This window comes from Megalops cyprinoides, chromosome 8 (assembly GCF_013368585.1).
Source record: "Megalops cyprinoides isolate fMegCyp1 chromosome 8, fMegCyp1.pri, whole genome shotgun sequence".
In the NCBI taxonomy this organism is placed as follows: Eukaryota; Metazoa; Chordata; class Actinopteri; order Elopiformes; family Megalopidae; genus Megalops; species Megalops cyprinoides.
This window is the reverse complement of record NC_050590.1, coordinates 38,105,715-38,127,573: the sequence shown is the minus strand read 5'-3', so window position 1 is coordinate 38,127,573 and position 21,859 is coordinate 38,105,715. Positions and strand designations below refer to the sequence as shown.

At 42.4% G+C, this 21,859-nt stretch overlaps 1 protein-coding gene and 1 long non-coding RNA gene across 2 annotated transcripts; one reads left to right on the top strand and one right to left on the bottom strand.

The window, feature by feature from the left end:
• Positions 1 to 8,796: 8,796 nt before the first annotated feature.
• sdhaf2 (succinate dehydrogenase complex assembly factor 2) lies at positions 8,797 to 12,017 on the top strand. Its single transcript, XM_036535345.1, has 4 exons — positions 8,797 to 8,936; positions 9,718 to 9,941; positions 10,349 to 10,458; positions 11,192 to 12,017. Exons 1-4 carry the CDS (start codon positions 8,910 to 8,912, stop codon positions 11,320 to 11,322), a joined length of 492 nt encoding a protein of 163 aa, XP_036391238.1. The 5' UTR covers positions 8,797 to 8,909; the 3' UTR covers positions 11,323 to 12,017.
• Positions 12,018 to 16,929: 4,912 nt separating this feature from the next.
• On the bottom strand, positions 16,930 to 17,623 carry LOC118781596. The gene is made up of 3 exons (XR_005005114.1): positions 17,562 to 17,623; positions 17,099 to 17,340; positions 16,930 to 16,962 (listed from the first exon to the last, which is right to left on the bottom strand). It is a non-coding gene; the product is annotated as an uncharacterized LOC118781596 (long non-coding RNA).
• Between the last annotated feature and the right edge of the window lie 4,236 nt (positions 17,624 to 21,859).

Below are 21,859 nucleotides of genomic sequence, written 5' to 3'. Positions count from 1 at the left end.
GGAGGCGTGCGCGGCTCGCCCTGCTGCGAGCCTCAGCCCAGACTAAGCGCTTCGCCGACCGCCGCCGCTCCAAAGCCCCCCGCTATCGCCTGGGTCAGCGGGTGTGGCTCTCCACTAGGGATCTTCCCCTCAGGACAGACTCCCGCAAGCTCACTCCTCGCTTCATCGGGCCGTTCCCTATCGCCAAGGTGATCGGTCCCGCGGCGGTCCGCCTCAAGCTACCGCTCTCTCTCCGCCGCATACATCCCACCTTCCATGTCTCCAGGATCAAGCCCGTCGTCCGTAGCCCCCTCTGCCCGGCTCCGCGGGCTCCTCCACCTCCTCGCCTGATCGACGGGACAAAGGCATACACTGTGCGCCGCCTGCTTAAGGTTAGGCGACGGGGGCGCGGACTCCAGTACCTGGTTCACTGGGAGGGCTACGGCCCCGAGGAGAGGTGTTGGGTCCCTGCCAGGGACATCCTGGATCCTGCCCTCATCAGGGACTTCCACCGCCGGCATCCTGGCGCACCCGCTAGGACGCCTGGGGGCGTCCGTAGAGGGGGGGGTACTGTCAGTGCTCCGCCTCCTTAGCTGTCGTGCTTTTGTTTTCCTTGTGTTTTTCCTGCCCCGCTCCCCGCCCGGTCTCCGCCCGCCTGATTGCCTGCACACCTGCTTTCCATCCCCTCGTCAGCCTTGCCCTATATGTTCCCTGCTTTTCCCTGTCCGGTTGCTAGTTCGTCACAGTGTTTTTCGCCTGTTTCGTCCCCGCGTTTGCTTTATGCTTCTGTCTGCCTGTTTTCCGTTTCTCGACCCTGCTTGTACCCTGACCTCGTTTTTGCCTGCCTCCTTGCCTCGTTCGCTTGATTGCCTGCCTGTCCGGTTCCCCGACCTTGCCTGCTCCGATTTCCCGATCCTCGCTTTGTCCACGGACTGTCTCCCGGTTTTCGACCCTGCTTGTTTTCGGATTAGCGCTTTGCCTGACGATTCCATTAAAGACGCACGGAACCCGACGCTCCCGTGGTCCGCGCCTGAGTCCCTGCCTGAGCCGCGACAATGTATTTTGTTTGAAAGTAACCCACGTGCCAGTGTTTTTTTTTTCCCAAGTGTTTTCCTTTGTCACAAACAGCAATAAAATGGTGTGGCTAAAATGGCTCTTTTGATGTTGAAGGTTGCAGACCTCTGTACTAAGGGATGGGAAGCAATACGGAAGAAAACTGTTAACCCAAAAATGGAAACTTGAGGGAAAAAATGAACTGATGTACACACTTTTATAAAGGTGATTTTACATTGATTCCATTTACATTTACATTTATTTATTTAGCAGACGCTTTATCCAAAGCGACTTACAAAAGTGCATACAGTAGGTACAACGACAGTACGGGGACAGGATGTGTACAGTTCCACAATGAGACAGTTCTCAGCTGAGAGCAAGGTCTGTTTGAGGACGCAGTACTATCAGATTTGTACAATTACAGCCTAAAGGGCAACTAGTACGATACACTTTCGAACGGCAAACTTCAACAACTTCAAACGGCACAATGAGCGTCAGGGTAAAGGCGGCAATGAGAGACAAATTTAAAAGCACAATTTAAAAAGCACAGCAATTTATGACAGCACTGATGGGCGGGGGGGGGGGGGGGGGGGGGGGCAGCAATTGTGTGCTGGGTCAGTCCAGGTAGAGTCTGAAGAGGTGCGTCTTCAGGCCCCGTCTGAAGGACTGGGGTGAAGAAGTTGTCCGTAGCGAGACCGGGAGTTCGTTCCACCACTGGGGAGCGATGTAGGCGAAACGCCGATGTCTGGCAGAACGAGCACCTCCTGCCTTGACCATGCAGGGAGCAAGGCGTCCAGTTGCTGCTGAGCGCAGGGGTCGGGCTGGTGTATAGGGCTGGATGAGTTCTTGGAGATAGGCAGGGGCTGTCCTGTTGACTGCAGAGAAGGCGAGGGTCAGGGTCTTGAATCTGATCCTGGCAGCGACAGGAAGCCAGTGGAGGGATTCCTTGTTCATTGTAACCTTATGCAGACTCTATGTATTGTTAACTCTCCATTTTTTTCTAGCCTCATCATTGAAAATGCTTATGTACTTGTATGTAAATGTATATCTATGATGTAAAGAAAACCAAAAAATGGAGATGTACATTTGCATTTTGAACTAAGCAATATGGAAGAAAACTGTGAATCCAAAAATGGAAACTAGAAGGGAAAAATGAGCTGATGTACACACTTTTCTAACCCCATCATTGAAAATGCTTGTGTACTTGTATATAATTTTGTATCTGTGGTGTAGAGAAAATCAAAAAATGGAGATGCATCATTTGCATTTTGTACTAAGCAATACAGGAGAAAAACTGTTAATCCAAAAACAGAAATGTGAGATGAAAATGAACTAGTGTATGCACTTTTATAGTTATTCCTTGTTTATTGTAACTTTATGCAGACTTTATGAAATTGTTAACCTTCTCCTCCTTCGTCTACCTCATCATTGAAAATGCTTATGAACGTGTACGTAATTTTGTATCTGTGATGTAAAGAAAACCAAAAACTGGAGATGTATCAATCGCATTTTGAACTCAATAAAATCTGTTAAAAACTGAAACTGCCTACACTGTAAGCTATACTAGTTTTGCTTTGCAATAAAACATTGTTTAGCCAGAACCACCTTTTTGTATTGCAAGGTGGAATTCTTACACAGCAGTTAAACTCTAACAGTGAGATGATCGTTAACTACAAGAACATGGCTATAACAGTGACCCCATTCATTCTGCATGCAAATAGCCTAAAGCTGTAGTTTTAGCCAAGTCAGATAACTACCTAAATATAAAATGCATGCTGTCTTGTTGTCTGTTGTCTTTCTGTATATAGTACGCTGGCAGATGGCATCTTTCTCTCGGTTTGTTGTTTTAGTGTGTTATATTGTAGTTTTTATACAACTGATGGCGGCACGTGCAGATCAGCGGCTCGGCTCTCTGACTTTTCTCTTTCAATTCCCTTAGTTAGTAATTTAGTTAGTCTATCTTCAACCAGTAAAGAAGTAGCCTTTTACAAATACAAATACGATCGATCCTATGTAATTTTCATCAGAGATCACCACACAACTTTCGAATTTGACGCTACTTTAATCCCCCCGGAGAAGTTACGCACCCCGGAGCACAACGGAATTGCCATCCCACCAGTGAAACAACGCAGGCAGCAGAGGGAGAGAAAACAGAAGCGGGGGAAGCGAGCCGGGCTACATGCCATGCTAAAGTCTAACCCGTATAGACCGGCGCTACCGAGCCTTTTCCTCGCCAACTCCAGGTCCCCCACCAACAAGATGGATGAGATCAGAGTGAGAATTATGCCTCACTGTGCGACGATCATCACAACATTCCGGACGCTGCTATCATGGTAGCAGGCTGTTCGGTTTTCAGAGCAGACCGCACGAGAGACTCTGGGAAGAGCAGAGGAGGAGGACTGTGTGTTTACGTAAACAACAACAGGTGGAATTCCCGACAATAACAATCATGGCAGTATACATCCCCCCACAAGCCAAGGCTAAGTTAGCATTGGATAAGCTACACGACGGCATTAACAAGCAGCTTATGGCACACCCAGATGGTGTGATCATTATAGCAGGGGACTTAAATCACGCAGATCTTAAACTGGTTATGCCCAAATTCCACAAAAATGTGAGCACAACATCCTGGACCACGTCTACACGAACATCCCAGGAGCATTTAAAGCAACCTCATCGCCACATCTAGGACAATCAGACCATATTTCCCTAATTCTGACCCCATCTTACAAACCACAGATTTGCAGAGCAAAACCAGCTATCATGACAGTACAAGTGTGGTCTGAGGAAGCCACCTCAATGCTGCAAGACTGCTTTGTTAGCACAGACTGGGATTTGTTTGCAGAAGGACCAGTCCTTGAGGAATATGCTCAAGGAATACAGCATCATCAGGTGAGGACCACCCTGAGGAAGGTCAATGCGAGCAAGGCGGCGGGCCCAGCTGGAGTGCCTGGCTGGGTACTGAAAGCATGTGCCGATCAGCTTATATAGGTGTTTACCAAGATATTCAACCTCTCATTACAACAAGCTGCTGTTCCAACATACCTTAAATCCTCCAGCATCATTCCAGTGCCCCAAAAAACATCTGTGAAGTGTCTGAATGACTACCGCCCAATGGCGCTAACACCCATAGCCATGAAGTGCTTTCACACATCAGAACCATCATCCCACCTGATCTGGACAAGCACCAGTTTGCCTACCGGGAAAACTGCTCCACAGAGGACACCATTACAACAGCTCTTCACACCACTTTGACACACTTAGAGGAACCCAACAGTTATGTGAGGATGCTATTCGTGGACTTTAGCTCTGCATTCAATACCGTCATCCCCCACAAACTGGTCAGCAAACTGAACAGCCTGGGCCTTGTTTCTTCGCTGTGTGCATGGGTCATGGAATTCCTCACGGACCGACCACAGCAAGTCAGGATTGGTAAACACACCTCCTCCACCCTCATCCTAAACAAAGGAACCCCACAGGGCTGTGTGCTGAGCCCTATGCTCTTCACACTCTTAACACACAACTGCACCCCCATCCACAGCTCCAACTCCATAATTAAATTCACAGACGACACCACAATAGTTGGACCGATTTCAGACAATGAGGAGACGGCCTAGAGGTGTGAGGTGGAACATCTGGCTAAGTGGTGTAAGGACAATAACCTGGCCCTTAACACCTGGAAGACAAAAGAGATGATCATTGACTTCAGCAGAACAAAGGAGAGAGTCCACCTCCCCCTCCACATATATGGAGAAGCAGTGGAAAGCATGGAAAGCCTAAAATTCCTTGGAGTCACTGTGTCAAAACAGCTGACGTGGACCACCAACACTTCACACCTGGTCAAAAAGGCCCAACTAAGACTATTCTTCCGCAGGAAGCTGAGACAGGCCCAGCTCCCACAGAAATTGCTGCTAAATTTCTACAGGAGCACAATTGAGAGCATCCTGACAATCTGCATCACTGTGTGGTATGCTAGCTGCACAGCTGCTGAGCAAAAGGGCCTGCATCGGGTGGTGAAGGTGGCCCAGCACATTGTAGGGACGGAGCTCCCGAAACTGGACACCATCTACTGTATGCCAGCCGACTGAGGAAGAAAGCGAGCAGCATCATCAGGGACACCACACAACCTGGCCACTCCCTGTTCGAACCACTGCGGTCCGGCAAGCGGTTCAAGGCAATAAAATCCTGCACCAGTAGACTGAGGAATAGCTTCTTTCCCAGAGCTGTGGCCTCCATCACACCCCTTCCTGCCCAACCGCAGAATGGAATACAGGAAGTGTGAGTGCACACACACACACACACACACACACACACACTTCAGGACTGTGATACACACACAGGACAGTGTCACGCACACACTCACACATCAAAGACTGCGACACACACACACATATGCACACACACCCACCTCCACCCCCAGAACTGCTACCACACAGACACAATTCTCTGCAACTCTGTGTAAATTCTGCTGCTATTACTGCTATCTTACTGCTACTACTACTGTCTTACTGGCACTGCTTTTATTTATTTATTTGTTTATCTGTTGTATTTACTACATCGGGAGAAGCCATGGGAAATTTCATTGTACCTGAGTATAATGACAATAAAGACCATTCTATTCTATTCTATTCTATTCTATTCTATTCGGTTTTTAGGTGGGAAAGATCCTATTGCAGGGTGGCCCAGACCCTCACCTTTTATTATTGTTAAGTTACCATCCCATTTACATTCATCCAGTACCACATAATCGTGTTTAATAAAACATTTTCTGGTAACTGTCTGGTTTGGTGGCATTTTTTTTGTGTTATGGATTTGGGTTTTGTCCTCAAGTTATTGCAATGTGAGGAACTTTGGGGCTGTAACACGCATACAGGCCAAAAATAAATTATTGCTCCAAGGCAAATTTCTTGGTTTGCTTTTTGTGAACCACTGAGATATTGTGAGCAATACTTTTGCCACACAAGTTTCTAATACATTGAACTGATGGGTTTTTATATTGCAACCTGCTGCTAATTGCTCTGTAATTCTGAAGTTTCATATATTTGACTTTTCATTATTTTTATTACAATTTACTCTTACTAAAATGCTCATAATACATGTAGGCAATGTATTATATTTACTTATTATATTATTACTTATGTATTATATTTATATTTACTCTTTTTATAAGCATAAAAGAGATAAAAGAGACCCTAAAAGTGTAATGGGTGTGGGTCGGCGAGCGAGCGAGTTTCGAACCGAGGTTCTTACTGCTCGCTGCCAACCCCTTACAGCCAGTATTGTTGCCAGTTGAGCTAAAGGCAAATTGTCGTTAGCCTGTCGACAACAACGCTACTTAACCAGGTCTCGGGGGAGTGACGTAGCCGCTGGTACCGCTTGGCTACCTGCTACCCGCTACCTAAGGCTTTTTACGCAGGACTGACACAAGCTATTACTTCAGCTCTGCTACAAAAGCATAGAGTAGGTTCAGTTTTCCAGCTCAGCTGATGCTGTAGTGCTGTAACACTTTGCATAAATGTGTCAATGCTGTGAAATTCAACAGTTAACTGTATCATTCTGATATTAGAGTGTCAAGATATAGATATAGACAAACTAAATCAAGCTGAAGCTGTTGATCAAATCGTTGTGTATATAATATATACAGTTTGCTCTTCCATCTAGTTGCCTGGAATATTTGTATTTACTGTAATTATCAGATGTCAACAAATGGTTGTCTGGACAAGGATGGGATTTTGCTCAGATTTTATTCAGAGAATTCCATTGAACGAGAGTATTCTTGTGGCAGAGGCTTACAGCAGGGGCGTCAAGTGGTTAAAAAAAAAAATCATTCCTCCTTGAGGACAGATGCAGGACTGTCTGGCCTAAGAGAGTGAGACAGCTGTCTGGACTCAGGAAACAGGAAACTGGAACACTGGTTGTCACCTCCTCAAGTCAACACAATTCCAAATGTTGACCCCTAACTATTTCAGCCCTCCTTTGTGCATCATTCAACATGTAAGGCACACACTCACACTCCCAAGTCATAACTTGTGAAAAGTGGCATCAGCTGTATTGACTCTCAGAGCAAGGGGTTCGTCAGTATCCACAAACACCAGCACTTATACCCCCCCCCACCCCCACCCCATAGTAAATGAGTTGTGATTTTGCAACTGGTTTACTAGTTATCTAGTTTGCAAGCTAAATGTGTAATTGTGTGGTTGTAAACCAGCTAAAATCACTTCCCTTTGCTGGCTGACTAGCTAGCACATACGGTTTTAGTTCATTTTAGCTAGATATGCTGTTTAACAGAGGAGGAAAACCCCATCTTCAGAAAGTAAAAGTCCTGCTATGTATTTGTTCTAGCCATTCACTAAATAAGGTGATTTCACTAATTAGCTCCTCTACCTGGCTGAAGAGTTGTGCTAATTAAAGTCAGCTGGTGTATGGGTGGAACAAATACGTGGCAGGACTTTTACTTTCTGAAGCCGGGGTTTTCCACCTTTGCTGGTTAATACTGAGGACACAGTTTGGTAATGCATGTCATTTTGCCACCACGTTTGACTGTTGGTGATCAGGTCATTAGAATTTATGCCATAAATTCATTGTGTGATATAGCATGACAATACAACATTTGATTGTGAGAATTATGCCACAGAGTCAGCCTGATGGTGAGACTCCATGGTGTTCCAGTGTTTGAAAAATACTTATTAATTTGATCCAAAAGCCATGAACCAGGCTCATACAGAAAATCTCATTTCCATTTTATTTTGAATACAATTTACTTTTTTCAGATAAGTTTAGCATCACCAAATGTTTTTCAGTTAGCCTACAACTGGATTTCGCTCTTGTCATTTCATAAAATAATTGATCACAGATCAGAGATTTAGTTCTTTTCAATAATCTGTGGGAAAGGGGTCTCAATTTAAATTGAGAAAATGCATTTTTCTAAACATTTATGCAACCTCACTGCCTCTTTTGATAGGCCATTTTAGGCCATTAGTCTATATTGTTGTGCACAGTGAGCATAACTCAGTTAGTGTTTTTGGCATGACTTTTTTGGGTAAGTGGAAATTGAGGTTTTGAAAATCAGCATTTAGGGATTCTTTCCCTTATTTCACACCATCAGGTGCACCTTTACTATAATACCTTGCTACTTACTATTTTAAATAGTGACCCATCAGGAGTCTGCCACCTTGTGTCAATGGATGGCAGTTCCAGTCCTGGTTGAGGCACTTTTTTCGAGTTCGGTCTTTAATTTTCAGGCTTTTTCAGAAGCTATTTTGCTAATTAGTGAAGCTGGTTTGACACGATTATGCTTTGCATAGACTAGGGGAACAAAACAGTAGATTAACCCCATGTGACTATAAACTGCCAATTTTTAAACAATGTGTTAGTCTGTATTCTAACGCAGATTTCTGTTTAAAAGTTGGGAAAAGGAGCTGCGCACACCACTGACCGTGTTGACTGTAATGAACCATAACTGTAATATGAACGTACACTTCTACTTCTGTTCACCATATGAATTAAAATGGATTTTACTCGTCATGACAGCAAGAAATGCAACAATTATGTGTTTTGACATTTAATAACATAGATTTAACACATAACATGACCATGATAAAATAAATTCGAAAAACTGTTGTAAGTTATTTCTTGAAACAACGAGTTTGTGTTTTAGCATTGTTTTGTTTGTACAGATTTGGGTTTGCGTTTTGTGTTTCTACAACTACAGCGTTTTGTTTTTGTGCACTTCAGGGCCACCGTAGTTTCTCCTTTTTGCGCATTGACGTTAGGTGGGGGTAGTGTGGCTGGAGTTATCGTTCTTCAGTGACATTCACCTAAGAAGAATTAGTATTTCGCAATTCGTGCTCTGTAGGCAAGGAAGGAAGCAGAGGAGAATGTTTTCTGCTGTTGCTATTTGTAGGGTGAGTAGACAATTTGCTTAATTTTACGGGATGATTTTAAGCCGTGGACAGCGAACACATTGACACTCAGGTTAGCTTTTCTTCGTGAAACAAATTCATTACAGTTAATTTATTTCAGCAAGCTAGCGCGTAAGTTAACATGCTACTAACATTAACTTTATCACGTCAGTAAAGGATGACAGCAATAGCAGGAGTAACAAGACGAATATAGCTAGCTCTTTCAACACTGTAAAATTGAACATTAGTTCTAAATATAGCCACGTAATTGCAGCAGTACTCGCTTATGTTTCAGTAAGCTAGTCTTAACGGTTGTATATGAGAAGGCAGTATGGCATTGTTATAAAATCGACCTTCGTGTTCACGTTTTGTGAGCATGCCTTGTGTAACTTGTGAGAATTGACACTATGGCAAGGGATCACTTCTAAATTGCTCATCAGTACATTTTGGAAAGCCTTACACTATTACGGAGATGGGTTCTTGGATAATTATTCAAATGCATAGAGCTGTATATCTTACAAATGATGAAACAACGAAAGATGAAACAACGGAAGGTATATATTGCAGTTATTATATTTAGCCGACGCTGTTACAGTTACGAAGCAGGATATTTTTACTGATAGTGATACCATTTACGTTAAGTACCTTTTACACGGGTAGTGCCCCACTTAAGCATTGACCTGGCACTCACTGGTTTACAAAGGCTGTTTGTTCCCACTACAGTCACTCCATCAGTTTAGTGTTATTGCATGCAAATAATGACAGTATGGATGTTGTTGCTCAGGTGTTTGGCAGGTTTTTTCGGGCGTCAAGGCAAGCGGGTGTAGTGGGTGCCATCTCAACCCGGGGTTACCGTGGCAGTGCACCCCAGGACTCTGGGAGTGACCTCATAGAGATGCCCCTGCCCCCCTGGGAGGAGAAGACGGGTGAGCCTATTGACGTCAAGCGAAGGCGGCTTCTGTACGAGAGCCGCAAAAGAGGCATGCTGGAGAATTGCATCCTGCTCAGGTGAGTGAGTGTGGACCGGCCCTCTGCTGCTACACATGCAGTGGAGGGTCAGGGGAGGAGGTATCTGCAAATGGACATTGTTCAGCTTCCAAAGATTCTTCCCAGCAAAGGAGTACCTCATAAAAATCTACTCTACTCTGTCACCTTAACAGATACAGCTAAAGTACCATCATTGCCGCCACAGATCTCAGTGCTAGTCACCCCCTGTGCCACTGGTTTCACTGATATCCCGGCTGCCCAGTTTTTTTTCCACACACTAGAACATCACCAGAATACCATCCATGTATATTTTGTTAGCTGTGATACCAAGGGTTTGTTGACATAAAAGCATACAGGAGTGAGGATTTTTTTTCACAGTCTGCTCACCGAACAGTAACAGAACACCCTGACTTGAATGTATCTCTCAGTCTATTTGCCAAGCAGTACCTGAACACAATGACAGAGGCCCAGCTGCAGCAGTATGACAGGCTGATCAACGAGCCCAGTAATGACTGGGACATCTACTACTGGGCCACAGGTGAGGTGGGACCACTGTGTCCCTATCACAGTGTGTCAATGTTTCAGCTTTTGTGTATGTGTATGTGTATGTATTTGTGTGCGCATATGTATCTGTGTGTGGGTGTGTACTTTGTTTTTTCTTCCTTTATTCAGCCCTGTTTTGGAATCGCTAATTGTACATATCCAATTTCACTGTGATAACCTCTGCAGTCCTGTAGGGGTGGTGAATCATTCGATACATTCACAGATTGTAGCAGTAGTAGTATTTTTAACACTGCAGGTCCTACAGTGCATCAAGTGCAGTGGGTGCTGTCTGGAGATTGGTGCTTCTCCACTGATGTAATACAAGTAACTTGAGGGCACCTAACAAATCACAGGGTACCTGACAGTGGTGAGATGAGGGGGGTCAACATATTCCTACACAAGCAGAAGAAAGCCCAGAGATATTCTTGTCATTTTTAACACAGCTGGTATCGAATCCCAGGCATAGGGCTCAGCCCGCAGTGCCTTACTAATTGGGCTGTGTGTGCGTGTGTCTGTGTGTGCATGTGTGTCTGTCTCTGTCTGTCTATCTGGCTGACTGGATGTGTCTTCTCTTTGTGAATGTGTGTTTTAATCGTGTGTGTGGTATTTAATAATGTGTCTGTGTGTGTTTTTTGATTGTGTGTGTGGGTTTTAATTTTGTGTCTGTGTTTTAATAGCATACGCATGTATTTGTGCATATCCGTCATGAGGCTGCCTTATTTCTGCAGAGGCCCGGCCCACTCCAGCTGTGTATGAGGGTGAGGTGATGGACCTACTGCGGGAATTCACCAAGAATCGAAACCAGGAGCAACGGCTAAGAGCCCCAGACCTGGAATACCTGGACATGGGGAACCACTGAGCATCTGACCATCTCATTTTCACAGTGACTGCTACATACAACCAACCACCTACCACCCCACTTCTACAGTGACCGCTACATAGGATCAACCACATGACAACCTCACTTCTACATTTACCACTACAATGGATAGGCCATTTCAACCCCTCACTTCTGCAATGACCGCTATATACCACTGAGTAAATCACCCCCTTCTTCCACTTTGACTGTAATGTACAGAATATATATGTATAAACTTTCCCAGACTATCCCAACTGTATTTATATAACAGCCTTCTGAAAATCATTTACTTGTTTCAGTGATAAACAAACCCTATTAATATCACCAGTAGCTGCAGGGTATCAAGGGCACTGGCTAATAAAAGTCAATAAAAATGTGTCTAATCGGTTAAACTGTTTTGCTGTGAACTAAACCATTTGTATATGAAACGGATTATACCTTTGTGTGTAAAAATGTGTGAAAAATTGAAGATTGGAAGGAAGTGGGTAGGGCTTCTTGATTTAAATCTTTGTGTTATGTCCAATTAGTTGCATTCCCTGGATATCCCAGCTGCCCTTTAGTGTCCCCTATGTCATCCATGCGTAAGGATGTCAGCAGAGTGCTGTCTGTTTAGTGAACTATGTTGCCAAGGGTTTGCACAGCATAGAAACAAATGTAAGGAGAATTTGAACGAACCACATGTTTACTGGAATGGTACATTAACCAGGGTTGCATATATTTTATAGATTTTGGGGTGTTGGAGCCTTTATAGAGCAAGCACTGTTGCTCAGCCTGCAAAACCCTTGGGAAATGGTGACAAATGGCCTGGGTTGGAACTTAATGTCTGATTCCGTATGGACGATTACTCCATCTTGTGTCTATAACGTTGACGGCTCCAGTTTCATATTGTCATTGTGATCCTACACCTTTGGCTTGCTTTGCTAAAAAGAAGTGCTTGACTCTAGCTGGTTATAACTGATGTTTTAACTCTTTCAGTATTGCACCCAAACGCATGATTTCATCTTCACATGTGGTTCCTGAACACTCATTTTGGAGTCTTAATACTAATGGGGAGTGCAGGACTGCTTTCAAATTTTGAGCAGTAATGCTTTATTCCTGGCCTGTTTTGTGGCTAAGTGTCTCATCTCACACAGAGGAATACTCCTGTGTTGTCCTCTCACTCAGATCTGATGAAACCTGCAGGGGTGAATAGCTTAACCCAGAGATTTGGCAGTATTGCATCACTTTCACAATTCTGACCAACAAACTTTACATTTATATTTATTCATTTTGCTGATCCTCTATGTTACATTACATTACATTTATTTAGTAGATGCTCTTATCCAGAGTGACTCCCAGCACAATAATAAGTGCATCCATTCAAGTTGAATGAGCAACAGTGTCAGACCAGGCTAACAACACTCCAGTCAGCGAGTGTGAGTATAACACTATACAGGCCCTACCACAAGTTAACTTGTTCAACCTGACTAGACAAGGGAAGCCAAGTATAGTGCTATATATCAGTCACTAGATCACAAAATCCAAAACATTGCAATACTACACATAAAATAAATGAGTATAACAGGTAGCAGGTGTTCTGGGGCAGGAATTGAGGTGGAACAAAAATGCAGTCTGAAGAGGCGAGTCTTCAGTCTGCGTCGGAAAACGGCCAGTGATTCTGCTGTCCTGACCCGTGTGGGGAGTTCATTCCAACACTGAGGGACCAGCACAAACAGGGATCATGTTTGAGAGGAGTGACCCCATGGGGACAGGATAATCAGTTGCCCCATGATCACAAAACGTAGTGATTTTGGCAGAACAAAGGGTTTGAAGACTTGTTGTAGGTATGTGTATGGGATTCTCCCATTTACTGTCTTGTATATCAGCACCAAGGTTTTGAACTTGATACGAGCAATAACAGGAAGCCAAAGAAGTGAGATGAGGAGGGGAGTAACTTGAATACATTTAGGGAGACTGTAGACAACTCCTGCTGCTGCATTTTGGATTAGTTGTAAGGGTTTGATTTTACAGGCAGGAAGACGAACAAAGAGGGAGTTACAGTATTCCAAGTGCAAGAGGACCAGGGCCTGAACTAGGAACTATGTAGAGTACATAGTGATAGGGGCAGATCCGTCACATGTTGTACAAAAAGAATTTGCACGCCCAACTCACCGCAGCAACTTGAGAGGAGGACAGTTGGCTATCAAGCATTACGCCAAGGCTTTTGGCAGTGCTATTGGTGATAAGGCTTGTAAAGTCTAGGCTGAAATGGGGAGTACATGGATGTGTTACTGTGTCCTCAAACAGACCTTGCTCTCAGCTGAGAACGGTCTCATTGTGGAACTGTACACATCCTGTCCCCGTACTGTCGCTATACTTGCTGTATGCACTTTTGTAAGTCGCTTTGGATAAAAGTGTCTGCTAAATGAATAAATGTAAATGTAAATGTGATGACAAGTATCTCAGTTTTATCAGGTTCAGCTTTAGGTGGTGGTCCACCATCCACTGTGAAATGTCTTTCAGGCAAGCTGAGGTGCATGCAGAAACCTGTGTCAGGTGTCGGAAAAGACAGGAAAAGTTGCATGTCTTCAGAAATGCAAATGTAATGCACTCTGTAACCCAGAGTGTATTCAATAGGGTTGAATATGTAAGTTACTGAACTTGTAATTTAGCATCAGTGTGGGAACCATTGCTACAACAAGGGTAAGATTCAGGCTTCAGGGCCTTGAGAATTTTTTTTTGCTTTTTAGTTTTTGGAATTCAGATTTAACTTTTGCACCTGCATATCTCTTAAAATGGGTGGTATGAAGAAAAATAAATGCAAATTTCCTTCGAAAAGCACAGCTCCCTGCCCAAAGTGTGGTGGCCAATAGATTGAGTTTTTTTCACCTTCATTGCAGAGAAAATAAAGCAGTATGGAATTGAGATGAGCATTTTTGGTAGGCCACTTCAGCAGAAAATGGTAAAAATGTCGCCATCAATTATCATAAAAAGAGAAATCATGGTTCTTAGCTTAAAGTTGTTTTCTCACATTATTCATCAATTAACATTAGATCAGTAATGCAACAAAAACAAACCAGCAATAACGATTACAATATTTGAACACAATTTTGAATTGTTTAGGAATTGTTAGGATATTTTGCCTGTCTCCGTGGAACCAAATGCAGGTTGATGAAGAACACGCTGATGACTTCTGTTAAGAGAATTGATGTTTATTTCAATGCGCAAGGGAGAGACAAACTCAGGACATTCGGATTATCTGTGCTGAGAGAATCTCTAAGGAATCAAGTTGTGTGGTGTGATGATATGCAGTCCATGGTCATACATATCAAAGGATTGAGTTAAGTGGCAGGCTGGAGACAAATGGTCTTGTGCCATGGGAACCTTGGCAAAGCCATTCAGCAAGGATGTGTGACATCCTTGCTGCAGACACTACAGAGGTCTTATACAGAGACATACAAATTACAGACATAGTAGCAGTAGAACAGGAGACACAATACACTACATATAATATACATATATATATATGCACATGGTGCTACATAAAACTGGGAACCTATCAATATGAAACAGTTGACTCAATATTAGGCATGGGGGAATTTTATGAAGGAATCTGTTTGCCATAGCATCTTGCATGGCACGATCGACACACATCGACACAGATAGATAGGAAGTTGTCCTGGTCTGAAGTAGTTAGTAAGTTGTTATCTAGCATGTAAGTGTAAAGAATGTGGAAATAAGTACAAACCTCCCCAAGTGACAGAAGAAGTCCTAGAGTTAGATCCAACCCCCTGTTCTCATATAACAATTGTAATAACCACCATTGTTACCAACCAAGCTAAAACAATTATTGGCACCATAGAAAACAATGCTAGCTAACCCAGTCTTGGGGTGTGATGTCACTGCTGAAAGCTCTCTGCAACCTGCTACCCTACTGGTTGCATGCAGGACTTGCACGAGCTGTTGATCTCTGCTCTATCACAGACAACTGTGGACAACAGTTAGTAGAGGAACTAAAGCCTTCAAAAGTTGAGATACCTCCACCCGAGGTAGAACAAAGCACAACCATGTTTTTTCATCATCATCTTTGATATGTCTATTTTATGAAATGGATGGATGTATAAATATATGTTACTGCAAAAGTGGTTTATTTGGATGATATTTGGATCCTCCCCAAAACCAAAAATAGTGAAAATTTTGGATTCTACAACAGGGACAGCGTCTGCTTTATCACATGTATCTCTGGAAATAATGATCAGAAACTCACCAAATTTGGACTGTATGTCCACAGGCAGTTGCTGCATACAGTGAAACAAGAAAGTCACCAATATCTCTGACTATTTTGTACTATACATTGTGTATTATACATACCTTTAAACATACATTGAATATAGGCAGAAATTGAATCATTCAAATATATTAAAAATCATTAATCATTAAAAATATAAAATATATCTATGTATATGCCTGTAATTAAAAAATAAGGATGACAATCACCACAAAATGTAATTTACAAGCACTAGAGACTGTTATCTTCTCATAAAAGCAAGCTGTTTGACTATTCAGTTAACCCTCTGGTGTCACTAGCCCCTAACAGACACCCCGTGCCACCAGTACTGCACAGTGAAAAATACAGTGGGGCCCTACTGGTGTGAATATGTGAACAGAAGGACACAAAACATGTCTTAATTAAAAAAAAAAAACTACAGGCTATACATTTAATTCAAACATTTTGAACAAACATGTGTTCATCATTCCCATGTTGCTTAGCCATATTCTCCTCTTCTTTAAATCTGAGACCCGAAGTTTTCAGCGGGGCGAAAACCATTATAAATCAGGGCATGTGGAGGAATTCAGTTGTTTTGAGGGCCATATCGCTGGTTTGGTCAGAGCGAGTATGAGGGATAAGACCTACAGGGTGTCAGTGAGTGTAGGCCAGTGTAATGTTAGGTAACATAGCTAACCAGCTAGCAAAGTCAAGTTACTACATCATCACCCATCGAGCTTGGATTTATGTAAAAAATAACTAATAGAATGGAAACGTTTCTTTAAAATGTACAATTAATTTATTGATTGCACTTGAAAATATGACCAGTCTTTCACCCCACGGCCACCTTAACACATCCCACCTTAACACATCCCACTTAAAGTCATCCCAAAAAAAAAACAATATCACACTTAACACACCAAAGCATTGTGGACCGTTAACAGACTGGGCCTTTTGTACGCCACAGTGGCAGTTTTGGCCTTTTAGTATCTCTGCAGGGGGTTCATATCTAAAGCAGGGTTCAAGGCCGCTCATTTTTATCCTCATGATTGAGGACAGGGTGCCATCAAGAGAAAGTCTATTCTGTGTGTCAGTCTTGTTAAGGCCAATTGCGTTCAGCATCTGCATTAGAATGCGGTAGGCACAACATGAGCTGAGCAACCTTTACCAGTTTGAGGAATTTCAGAACGCCACTTGCACGATTCTTGACAGTGCCAAGATATACCCATATGCCATCCATCCTGTGGTACTCCCCATCCTCACTTGTCCGAATCACAGCTTCTCTCCAGATGGCATCAGGGATGTCTTCCTCTTCCATCATTTGGTACTCCAGGAATTCATCACTTATTTGGTCCTGTTCTCTTGGCTGATCATAGGGCAGGAGATGGTTGAATCTAAACAGAGATATATTGGTTTGAGCAAAGTTTCTTTGTAGCAGAAACAGAATGAACCAATATCACTTTTCTACTAGCTCCCTTCACTTACTATATCCCTCACACTTCCTCTACAGTCCAGTAGTTGCATACATACCTTTGAACAAAGTACAGCATATCATCGACAGTGGCATCCATTTTTTGCTTGAAGTCCACAAACTTGGAGTGTTGTAGCACTGGATCATTCAGTGGGAGCTTAGCTATGGCATACTCCACTGCTGTTTTGAAGAAACTCCTTGCTGCAGCATGGAACCTCTTTGCTGAATCGGGAGACTTCACCAGCTTCAACAAGTCTGTTCAAAGTGGTCCTTGTTGTGAAGCCAATGCCAAGCTGAGAATCTAAAAGGTATCAAAGTTAGGGCTGGGTATTGTAAAAAAAATTTTGATATCGGTGCCAGTTTCGATACCTTGGCTCGATACCGGTTCCTGAACGATTTTTCCAATACCAACAACAACAAAAACATTAGGCCAACGGCACAAATCTAAGACCTGCATAGAAAGCAGACATTGTTTAAAACCTTTGATGTTTGTTTTTTTTTTTTTTTACTTCTGATATTCACCTGGCATTTGGCTCTCCTCATTCTTCATGTTCACAGTGTCCACGTTGACTCCTCTGAAAGCTCCTGGCTTCAGGAACTTTGACATCTGTTTCTTGATGAAAACCTGATCTTGAATACACAAATAAAAGTAATAGCAAAATCTCAGGTTGTAAGAAAATACAGACTCACACACATTACCCTCAAAAATATTTAACCCCCTTGAAAATGATCCCCATTTGCACAATTACTTAAGGCACAAGGCTAAAATAACACTTGAGTAGCTCAAAAATAGTAAAGTGAATATTAGAGAAATAACTTATTTAGCCTTTAGTACTATACTAAAGCATAAGTGTTCACAATGACAATAATGTTTGGGAAAATACGTGCAATTGTGAAAATGGTGACAGGTTGAATATTTGTGAGTGCAACTACAAATAATGAAAAACATGCAACATTAAGTGTTATGTACTTGTTCATGAAGAAGGTAGACACAAGGGTCTTGCCGTTGGAAGAGCAGGTTAAAATGTGTGAAGATGATCAGTGTTGATTGGTAGAACAGCAGATGGATCTCTGACATTAGGTCCTCAAACACTGCACGCAGCCTGACACACCTGGCTTGTTTCTCATCTGTGGAGTCAAAGAATAGGCACATCCAAACAAATTAATAATAATTTGCAACATTCTCATATTCCTTGCAACTGTTTCTCATTTGTGATAAACCAACATCATTTTTTGCAAAGAAAATGATACATTGCACCATTACAAGGAATATCATTCATCCAATAGGTTTCGAAAACATCTAAACTAGGCTAATACTTACGGCTGCTTCCAAAATAACTCCTGAGTGCATTATAGAGGCGTAGAATCCGACTGACTACCAGCTCCAAACTAAGCCATCTTGTGCTCACATGCAGCAGTGTCTCCATGTAGCTTGTGTCACAAAACATACAGAACTCTGTAATGATGAAAAATATTGATTACAGCAAACAAGCAGTGCAATGATTTAAAAAAAAATCTATGTAGTTTAAACTATATTTTGACAAATGAACTGGGTGAATTACCATCCAATATGTTCTTGCGCTTGGTACTAGCCTTGAACCAAAATCCACATCAACTACCAGGTCCTCAACATCAAACCCTGTGATCTGGAGGGATTTATTTTCTTTTTAAAGAAGGAATGCTAATGCAAATGAGATAGGTTTCCTAAAGAATACCAAATTAAAATGTTCTGTCATGTGATAATGTATGTTAAATAATGTGGTTTCTCTAAGGATGTATATTTACCCTCTTATTTGAGCTTAAACTACATTATCTTTATAATACTATGACTGGACTAATTGAGCAATTTACCTCACTGTACACTGCACCAGCGGCAGAGGCATTATTGTGCACTATGTGGCATGGGCAACCTAGGATGAACACTGAGGGTTTTCTCTCATCACCCTTGACTTTATAGAGTTCCTGTCTCCCATATTCACGCTGGCATTGTCCACAGAAAGAGCAATGCAGTTCTGCCATGGTATACTGTGCCCTTTCAACACAGAGTCCATCTTGCTGAATATGGTTTCTGTAGTGCCACAGCCTTCTCCAGTTGTTATTCCCATATCCAGAAATCTATGGGCAACCCCATCAGTCTCCCAGATCTTGACTGTCAAAGGGTTCATCTTCTCCTTTCCTAAAGAACAAGCCACAAGCTGTACACAGTCAGACAAGAATTGAATCCGCGCATTCAACAGTGATTCACAAGCAAAGTGTTAGCGTGGAAAAGCATAAGTAATTTTGGTCTGACTTTAGACGGATACTGTATATATTGTTTTTCGCAAGCAACACACGACTTGTCATATTTCTTGGAAATCCTGGAATCAGGAAAGCATTCTTTGAATAGCGGGCTGAGGTGGTCTGCAAAGGCTAATGGGATGTTGTGGCTGACCATGGTCACTGCCACTTTGCCCTTCTAGCCTGTAGAAAAATGGATGAGTTTACATCTGAGGTAGAATATGTGCAAATGCATAGCCTAAGCACACTTATAAGGAGCTTGCATTCAAATTATCACCTGAGTGTCCAGATTCATCTCTTCAGCCTTCGAACAAACAAATCTATCTATTTTTTTTTTTTTTAGTATTGTCCAGGATTTTTTGTTTTTTGATGTGACTCTCTCTGGTGATATGCCTTTGAACATCTGCCCTGCCTTGATGCTTGTATTCCAACTCATGCCGGCAGATTTCACACCAGAAGTGAAATTCCGTTGTGCCTGGTTTAATGAAAGGCCACTCTTTAGTCCAGGCACTGTTAAATTTGGAGTTGTATATAGCAGCCCCTGATTTAGCCTTTTTCCTCTCCCTGACTGTGTGCTCTGTGCTTGTATCTTTCTTCTCCTCCTCTGCTGTCACCTCCACCTCCTCCTCCATCACCACTTCTTCCTTGTCTTCCTCCACTCTTTCCTCTATCTAAAAGGTAGGCTATGTTAGACTGACTCACTGCATGCATGGAGACAACACAGGTATTAATTGCCCTAACTCTAGGGGAGACGGAAAATTAGTAAATTTCATAATGGTGGTGTGTTCCTTTTAATGAATAGGTAGTGTAACTTTTTTTTTTTTTTTGCTAACAGAAACATCTGAAAATAACTAGCTTACCCGAGGCTCTCCTTGATTCTTGTCCTCTCCATGTTCATTCTCCGTCTTTCTTTTGAAAAATTTCAGCAAGGTCATCTAACAAAAAGTAATTTTTATCATGAGCCTATTTCTATTGAGCAATTAGCTTATGAGGTCGTCACTATCCAAATAGCCTAGTAGCTTCTACATAACGCACGTCAGACAACGCTTGAAACATAGTTTAGCATAGTTGAAAGTCTGTACTGTCTCGGCACACAATTTTATTAGATATTAGATTATTAGATTAGTTAGGCTATTTATCTGCTTACCTTAATGTCGTCCAAACTTTCCTACAGCGCATCTAATCAGTGGGCTCCGAACTCTGAACTTTTCACACGCAACTGAGGTAACCGATGCAAAGGTTTGCAACGCATCAACAATCAGAGAAAACTGCGCTGAGAACGTTGTAGGCAGATATTACCTACTGTTGGTCTAAAGAGCCCATCTATGCCTTAAACTCGTCTCCTGTCATTTAGAAACAATATGCTGTGGTGTAGTCTAGTCATCAACAGTAAATGAACGGGGCGAAAAAAAGGGAATGGATTTGGCGTGACATTTCTTGCGTGTGCGTGAGAGCGTGAGATTGATGCTGAAAGCGTGAGTGTCACGCCAGATGCGTGAGAGTTGGCAACCCTGAGCAAGGTAGCTAGCTAGCTAACGTTATTTAACTAGCTAGCTAACGTCAGTTAGCTTGATAATGAACTACAAAGCTCACCAGGCAGCTAGCTAGTTAAATGTAAATCATTATTGTAAAAAAAAGCCTTGTAGGAGTAGGATCTTTTCATTATTTAGTTGGCATGGCATGTGTTTGTTGATTTGTATTTAAATTTCTTTAAATAAAAAAGATGACGGGAGAATATGGTGTTTGTCCTTCTTTGCAGTTTCATCCTCTGAATATGGTGTTCACATGGTTAGTTCATGGTTTATGGTTTAGCTCCTGTAGGGGGAGGGTATTATAAATATTCCTTACGCGCCTATTTCTGTTATTGTGGATGTTGCCAACCTTGAATGAATCAGTGCTCCACTTGGGCCACCCCAGTCAAAAAAGACTAGACTCGCCACTGTAGACAGTGAAAATGATCTGTTTATTGTCATACTGACATACCAGCAACATTACACCTTTAGTTCCAATGTCTATATCTGTAGAATATGTCACAGACATGAAGATGTCTGTGACATATATATATTTAACTCAACACTTCCTGTATGTTTCAAATTCTGTATATAAATATAAATGAAATTTATAATGAAATTAAATCAAACATTCTATTATTGATGGCCATTATCAACGGCAAACTCAATGCAGAAAGATAAGGCTGACAGTATATACACACAAGGAAATGTCTCTGCTAGAATTTAGGAAATCACACCCACACTCAGACAGCATAATACATACTGTTTTATTACACTTAGCTGGGGAGTCACCACCGCTGTTTGCTCTGCTATGTTGGCTATGGTGTCGTTGTTTACTTTGGCTGCATCCAAATACTCAGTATGCACTAATGGCGGTTAAGAGCGTACTACTGAGTAGCTATGCGAGCGAGTAGTAAGGACACAATCCAAACGTACTCCGCCGCCATCTTACCTGTCCTTTGACCCGGATGTTTAAATATTTATGTTTTAAAAATCAGGCTGCTTTACTTAGCTGACTGTCAACCTGAGGTA

Excerpts from the sequence above, each read along its gene's own strand:
- sdhaf2 (XM_036535345.1), top strand. The coding sequence starts at position 8,910 with ATGTTTTCTGCTGTTGCTATTTGTAGG. Across the intron at positions 8,937-9,717 it reads CTGCTGTTGCTATTTGTAGG|GTGTTTGGCAGGTTTTTTCG; the intron begins GTGAGTAGACAA and ends GTTGTTGCTCAG. Across the intron at positions 10,459-11,191 it reads CATCTACTACTGGGCCACAG|AGGCCCGGCCCACTCCAGCT; the intron begins GTGAGGTGGGAC and ends TTATTTCTGCAG.